Genomic DNA, 8,055 nt, shown 5'->3' on the forward strand with positions numbered 1-8,055 from the left:
AGAGTAAATCTGGCTTTGGATGATTACTGATTCTTAAAATAGCATTCACAAGAAAGAGCTCCTTTACTACAAGCAAGACAGGCAGTTGCTACCTGTTAGACATAGACAGCCCATGAATGGTGCCCATGAGCTATCACTGCTGCCAGCATATTTAGTAAAATGTTAGAGAAAAAAAAATGCCCTCTGTAACTCTAAATACAGTACAGAGCAACGTTGTCCAGTCTGGATCAATAAATTCCGTCTCAGCAAAAATGTGCCAATATCTGCAATATTTGGAAATTTCAAAGAGCAAACGGGGTGGTGTGGTTTTGTGTCCAGTAATAAGCTGTTGAAATCTTTTTGGAACCCACAGATGCGCTGCTGTTTAAACTTAACCTTTTGACCACCATGTGACTGTCATGCAGAATGGCTGTTTGTGAACATGTAAAACTGTATTCCCCCCCCAGGAAAAAGAAGAACAAGATTTAAAACTCAGCATTTCTTTCATATAGTGTTATTAGAAATTCATGTAATACATAATACTTCCTTTTCTCAGGAAGTCTCTTTTGTCGTTTGAGAAAATTGCTGACGTAAAATTTGTTTTAGTGAAATGTGCAGCTGTGTGAAAGATGCAATGTAAGTTCCATGGAAGCAACGCCACAGTTGTTAAATCACATGTAAGTATTTCTATTATTGCATCAGTTGTAAAAATGGGTTAGCCTTTTAAAGGAATGACTGTAATATCTTTATTTGGGAAACACATTCTTGGAAATTCAGCAAGTCAAAGTGAAGAGAACTGAACGTCTGGTTTGGAGCAACTATCCGTGAAAATACAAACATTTATTACAGCTGTCATCTTAGACATGCAGACATAATCACTGACACAGTAGCCAAAAAATAAATTAAAAACATACAACATAAACTGTTGCCAAAAACGTTGCAATAACCTGCTCCCTGCTCTAAATATGTACAATATAAATTCCTGTTCTTAACCAGAGAGAGGAATCAAAAGAGAAACCAAATGTCCTGTGGAAAATGCTCCCCCTAGTGTTCAACTACCAAAACAAACAGTGAAGGGGAAAACACGGTCCGATCTGTCCTTGTGCTATAGTACACAAAACAATTTGTGTATAGAGTGCACAGTTTATAAGGGATGCACAGCCTTTATGTAATAATACGTAAATGACTCATTTTCCTGTTCATTTCCTTTTCAACTGTTGATTGAATCGTGTTCTAGGGCTTTGTAAGTGAAGTATGCAAAGAATACAATGGCACAAATAATTTCCATTTTCCATTAAAAATATACACCAGTTTTCTTTATGTACAAATATCACAGTGAGTGTCGAGGAACTTAAAAAACTGACATGTAAATGCAGTAAACTATGAACAGTAAAACACAGTGAAATCTTAAGTACAATATCTTAATGCATTTCTTTCAATAAAAACATGTTTTGTGTTTGTTTTCCATTTTTTGTGAGTTTGAGTAGAGGTTATGTTTTAACCCCCCAAAAATATCCTGCACACAAACACACACATGACTACCATTATTTGCGGGGTGGCGCAACTATGGTCATGTAGCCTCCTGTGGTAGAGACATCTCATATGCAGACTCGTGAGAAAACAATGACATCGACGTGACATCATGGAGGTTTAGTGGCTCATAAAAACTAAAAAGAAACCAAGAACTGGTTTTCTGGTCTCGTTTTAAACTTCTTGTCCTCAGTTTCCTAAAACCATTTCTAGGGAAGCTGGATCAATGAACATTGGGTCCGATTCAGGTAGTTCCTGGTCATAAAGAAACTGTCTGAACACGTTGTACACCATCACCCTGCTCAGAGTAAAATTCCTCAGCTGATCCTTCTCCTCTTCAGGCATCTGAAATGTCAGCTTGTACTCAGCAATGACTGAACCGTTCCTGCGGGGGAGGATTAAACATTTCTGAAGTTTAACGCACAAAATTCAGTGGTTTCACCGAAATACACAGTTCGTAAATTCCAAATTTGACATGTATTTACCTGAAAGCGCGTATCTCTGTGTTGAAGAAGTATCGCCCCAGTGCAGCTGAGGTTTTGTAGAGGTCAGAGAGCTGGGTGGGGCAGAACAAAGCATGCAAGAGAAAACATTAGCAGGAAATTGTTTTGGCTGGCACTCCCCTACCTACCTTTCTCTCAGCTCAATTTTAATGCTAATTGCTTTTACATTAAAATTTCAGAAGGAGATAAAAGCATAAAGCACACACAGGTTTTTGGGGTTTTGTGTAAACAGTAGAGCAGTTTAAACATTGATGAGTTCAGGAAAAAACTTCACAGTATTATGAAATGAACCCCAGAGCAGCTTTACAGACAAGTAAATGTTTGTGCAAACAGGAATTCCTATAATACTTCCCCGATTTCTTTTTTTTTGGGGGGGGGGGTGTTACTCCACATAGTGAATGAAACAATAACAATCAGCGTGTTTATCTTAAAAACATGCTGTAACCTGAACTGGAATGTAGTCATTCATCTGTTTCGTTTCTTTGCCTGCCAGCAGGTGGATTGCATAGAAAACTACTGAGCTGAATACCATGAAACTTTGGGTGAAGATTAAGAATAAGAATTTTGTCTCTTTCCCCAAAAAACAAAACAAAAAAGCAACATATTTTTGATTCATTTTGCTACTATCAGTGTGCAGACATCGGCACATCTCCTATGACATTACCCTGTTTTACAACGTAGCTATTAACTATCCTTGAATTGCCTTATATAACACAGGCACGTGGACTGCGCCATGTATACACCAGCTAAGCAACATGGTTGCAAAAGGCAATGCTACACTGTTTGTCAGTACATTTAATATAGCCACTGTAAAAGATATTTTGTACATTCACTATAAGGATAAAAGAACTGGACCAGATCTCCTAATCTTTGAATTCAGGTGTTTTCAGTCTCATTGCCAGAAGTGCATAAAAATCCAGCACTTGGCAGTCTGCCTTTACAGATATTTGTGAAACAATGAGTTGTTCTAAAGAGTAGAGTGCTGTAATAGGATGCAGTTGCAACAAGCTAGTTTTTGAAATTCATTCCCCTTCCTCTTACAGTTTAATTTCCACATTTAACTATAAGTGGTATTGATGTAAAGTGGAAGCAGTTTTTACGAACCGCAGCCACAAAGGGGTAAACCACAGGTACCGGTGGTAACGTTGCAGAGTGGGGTCACCAACTGCTGAGGCGCCGATGTTCTTCTGACTAAATAAATGCAAAGTTCCAAAAACCTCTATTGACCTTAACATTAAATCAAAAAATGCACGCCAGGATCATCACAGCATGGGTTTCCATAGCTGAGCAGGTGTCATCTGCAGATGGCCCAGTAATTTTGTCCATATAGAGTATGTAGCAAGTTCTAAATACAACCAGCTAATATGAACAGATCAAGTACATTGTTTATAAAATACAGTTTATAAGTGGTCCAACCTTTGTTTCTAGTTCTGTAGCCAGTGTTTGGCTTTTATCAGAGGAATTGGCGTTAAGTTCCTCTGTGAAGACCTGGTTTGGCATCTGGAAGCTCCCACGGAAATTCTGAATGACTGTAAATGATGAACGGTCAAATATGTCATCCTCATCCTGATGGATCGCTGCCCAAAGAGAAATCAGTGAGTGAAAAATTGCTGTGTTCGAATAGTTAAAAATGCTGCATTGTAGCTCCCTGCAATATTCATGCTTTTACATAACATAAATTATATTTTTTTAAATTTCATTCATTTACATCTTAATGAATGTGCCACAACTTAGCACTAACAACTAAAAACATAACCCTACCTGCACATATAGCCAGTGAAATGAAAATCACTGCAATGATGACAATGACGATGAATATTATGACCATCCATAGTCTAATTTCCCAGAAGACTTTCTCATTCAGCTCTTCCTTTATCCGGTGCATAGTGCGGTCCTAGAACATAATGTAAATAATGAAATGGACTACACTTTACAAGGCAGCAGGTCTGTCATTAACATAGATTTCTAGTCAGTTAATACACAGGCACGCAAACCTTTTCCCAGCACGCACCAATTCAGAATACACACATTCATTTTTTTCAGTCATTCACATTAAAAAAACGAAACATCAAAATTCATTTTATTTAAATTAAGATGAAAAACTGGGACAAATACCAAAAAATAATGCCTTTTAGCACCTTTCATACCTTTCCAGATTTTTGAGACTCTACATCACGTGGAGATGTCTGCACTCCATTAGTACCATTTCCCTAGCAAGACACAAAAAAGAAGGTATCATCACTTTGCTCACTTCCTTAACTAAATATAGAAGTCAAGAAGGGAAAGTGAGAGGTTTCTTTTCCTTCTACAGTTGCTTTTGTCATCTGCTCAAAAAATAGAAAGGTCATACTCAAAAATATGTAGTTCTCATTCTGTAATAGAGAATAAAATAATAGTTTAAAATAAATAGAGCACAACTTTAGTGAAAGCTGCTTACCTGTGGCAGAAGACTCTCATGTTCAGTTGGACTTAAATTCGTGCTGGCATCACCACATGTCCCCTACAGGGTGAAAAATTTGGGGATATTTATAAAAGATATCACAATTCTTGAGCCAGCTCTTTCTTTTTTTCATTTTACAAGGAAAATGGGACAAAGGTGCAGTGATTTATTGAAACATGAGTAAGAATACAAAAAACATGGAGTACATAAGGGAAGAACAGAGTTTTTACAAATTTGTAAAAGCTTGAAAATCAATATTTGGTATGGCCACCTTTACTCTTGGACACAAATCTCTTAGGATGCTTTCTTCCCACTTCTTTAAAGGAATAGATCTCCAGGCTTCTTGAAGGATATTCAGGACTATTCTTTGGATGTTGGCTCCCTTTGTTTAATCCAACCCTGCTTTAATAATGGTGAGGTCCATGACCGATAGTATTCCATTGTGTGTTTTTTCTATCCAGGTACCAGAGTGTTTGGGATAACTGTCACGCTGAAAAATGAAGCCACTGCCAGACAGTTTCCAGATAGTATTGCATGGTGGATCAGAATTGGACTTTTCTATATTCATTTCTTAAAGACGTGACTTTAAGATAATAATAATCTGCTGTAGGTAGTTTTTACGCCTGCTGCTTCTTGATTGTCCTCCACTTTTCCAGTTTGCTCAATTTAATAAGGACATCATGCTGAGATATTCCATGTTTTCAGTTAACAGCTCTTTCAGAATCACCTTGTACCATTTCATGCCTGTTAAACTGTGTTATTGTTGGCATTTTTTATAGAGTGTGTTTTAGTGACAGGCTGCTAGAAGCACAAGGTGCAGTTTAAAATTGTTGTTGTTTTTAAATATGTTATCTGTAGACATAACAGTGGTTCATCCCTTGAGTTAGTTGCCTTTTCTATGCTTTAATGATTCATAGGTCAGTACCCCCCCCCAAAAAAATAAATCTCTGAAATTAGGCAGAAGGACTGGATTGAAAATGAGTGGAAAAGCAGCCAATGTCCAAAGAATACTTTGAAAGACCTTCAGAAAACGTGGAGAAGTACTGCTCAAGACAGTGTTAAGAAATACAAGAAAATCTAGTTCCTTGGAAGTACAATATAAAGAAGTGAAGTGATGACTCAATACTTTGGCACCATACTGTTGAGCTGTGAGTTTGGGTCATATTTTCCTCACATTTAAAAGCACTTGAGAAGAATTACTTTTGTTTTGAAGCTGACTTTTTATTGGATTTCAAAAACTAGTTTTTGATCCTTTAAACTAAACTTTCACATCAATGAGTAAAAACAAAGTTGCTCAAGAATTGAGTCTGTATTATGACTGAAATCTTAAGCCATGTTACACCCTCAAGCACACAGGAGGAGCATGTGGGCTCCTTCATATCCTGCTGTTAATGCATTCCTGCTCTTCATACACACAGTATGAAAATACCTAATTAACTCATCCGTCTATATAAGACGTTAGTATGATTTTAGTAGTATTACAGAGTGGACTAAACAGGAAAGAAGCAGCATTTTGTTTTACTTTCTATTCGCACAGAGAGGGCTGGAGGACTTATTACAAGGTGATTAAACATACAATGTTTCATAAAATGTCATGATCACTAATGCTGTTATTCAAATTAAGAATCCCATTAAACAGAATTTCACATATTTATACCATTTACTCACCCCATGAGCATGTGAAGCCGGTGCTCCACCGAATTCATCTGAGGATTTCAATATATCCATCGGAATATCATCCATGGTGATCCTGGGAAAGATTCTTTTCTAACCCGGAAGTGCCTATGCACCTCAACTTTTAATGGTAATAAAAACAAGCTGACCGCAGTGACATTCACGTCCCAGCTGGGGTTCTCAAAATATATTAACAGTTCCTCAATAACACCAGTCAGCGACTTCACATCGTTACTCAAGACAGCTTCTGGGAAAGCTTTTCTTCAGACGAGCCACGATATCTCCCTTCCCTACGCGTCCGACTCAAGCCTGACAGGTGAGTCTTGAAGTTTCGGTGGAGCGGAGAGGCGGTGCCGACGAAACTTGGGAGGACTCATGACGTTATAACAGCTGGCCAGCGGCACAGCAATCCGTGATTCGTAAGCAGCTTCTCTGTTGAATTACGTTACAGAGTTAGATATGATGCAAATTTTCCCGTAAGCTCTGCTGTTTATGTTTTTCTTTGCACCCCACGTGATTTTTTTCAGTATCCTTCAACCTGTTGGCAGCTACGCACTCGAGTGCTTTTTATGATACGTAAGTATTTGCTTAACCAAAGCATGGCTCCACGTAACGTTTATTGTTTGGTTTATCTATTGATGACCCATATATTTACTCTATCATTCCAGGAGTGGTTCAGTTTATCAGTGGTTCGGATCATGTGAACTTATGACCTTTCAGAAAGAAACAACAACAAAAAACAGCTATTATTGTGACATGAATTGAACAACGACTTCAAAAACTGTCGATACAAATAAACGAGATATTTACACATTGAAGATAAGTTTTATTCCACTGCTGAAGCAGGTTGAGGAATTACTGTAACCTCTTCCGGATTACCGCCAGAGGCCGACATACGCATTCTTATGTCCACTTGTTAGCAACTCAGTGTTGTTAGACATGGACAAGACCACCTGCTGAAGATTAAGCTGAGCATGAGAATAGGGAAGAAATATGATTTAAAGTGACTTTGAACGCGGCATGGTTGTTTCTTTATAGTAAATGGCCCAAAGATAAAAGTATCCAGTGAGGGGCAGGCCATATCAAGGCCACTCCACTCCTTACAACAAAAGTATTCAGAAGCACAACTTTGAACATAATCATGTCAAACCTTAAAACAGATAAACTACAGCAGCAGAAGGCCACACTGGATGCCCCTAATGTCAGCTAAGAACAGGAAACTTAGGCTACGGTTCACATGGAATCACCTAAAATTGAACTGATGAGCAGAGTTGCACCATGTCACAAAGCTAAAATCATTTTAAAATAGATTCTTGAACAGGAAAATAACGTTACTGTACAAATCTGGAACAACTGCGTGACACTATCATGTCAATATGCAAATCTCTGATCAACGTTTCCAGCTCGTTTTTGAATCCAAGTCTGTGTCTGTGTTAAGGCAGGTCTGAAGGCAGAAGGGAGTCCAAACTGGTACTAGCAAGACGCACCTAATGTAAATGAAAGTGTCCGGTGAGTATAAGTCACACCTTTTGTGTCAATAGAGGAGCTTTTTTAGATATGTCAGATGACATTCTTTGTATTTGTTAATGCTTAAAGGAGTATCCTCTGGCTTTTGTTTCCATTTATTCTGAGCTTTGTTCATGCTGAAAACAGAGAGAGCCGATGCAGAAAATTAAGTTAACTTCATGGACTAATGCTAATCATCAAGAAGCAGTTTGTCTCATGTTAATCGGTGCAATGACACTATTAGTCAACTTCAGTTTACACACACATTAACATTACTGACATGAATTCTAAATAGAAATTGTAAGAGCGCTATATTGGGGCAATTCTGCATTGGGTCAATAGTACAGTTTCCCTTTATTAATGACAGTGTCTTAATATAAACTCTGACTTTTTGGCTAAAAACAACTCAAGACCCTCCTGTAT

General features: G+C 37.9%; 1 protein-coding gene across 1 annotated transcript; it reads right to left on the minus strand.

Annotated features, from left to right (window-relative positions):
- Positions 1 to 700: 700 nt before the first annotated feature.
- Positions 701 to 6,583, minus strand: LOC116329242 (TPA-induced transmembrane protein). Its single transcript, XM_031751236.2, has 7 exons — positions 6,121 to 6,583; positions 4,450 to 4,512; positions 4,160 to 4,222; positions 3,774 to 3,906; positions 3,429 to 3,589; positions 1,995 to 2,065; positions 701 to 1,894 (listed from the first exon to the last, which is right to left on the minus strand). Exons 1-7 carry the CDS (start codon positions 6,193 to 6,195, stop codon positions 1,699 to 1,701), a joined length of 762 nt encoding a protein of 253 aa, XP_031607096.2. The 5' UTR covers positions 6,196 to 6,583; the 3' UTR covers positions 701 to 1,698.
- Positions 6,584 to 8,055: the final 1,472 nt, after the last annotated feature.

Source organism: Oreochromis aureus, linkage group 14, assembly GCF_013358895.1.
Source record: "Oreochromis aureus strain Israel breed Guangdong linkage group 14, ZZ_aureus, whole genome shotgun sequence".
Lineage (NCBI taxonomy): Eukaryota > Metazoa > Chordata > Actinopteri > Cichliformes > Cichlidae > Oreochromis > Oreochromis aureus.

Bases quoted from the DNA above. Each gene is read 5' to 3' on its own strand.
- LOC116329242 (XM_031751236.2), bottom strand. From the start codon at position 6,195: ATGGATGATATTCCGATGGATATATTGAAATCCTCAGATGAATTCGGT. The intron at 4,223-4,449 runs GTAAGCAGCTTT...GTGTCTTGCTAG, and splicing joins ATGAGAGTCTTCTGCCACAG to GGAAATGGTACTAATGGAGT. The intron at 1,895-1,994 runs GTAAATACATGT...CCTCCCCCGCAG, and splicing joins ACAGAGATACGCGCTTTCAG to GAACGGTTCAGTCATTGCTG.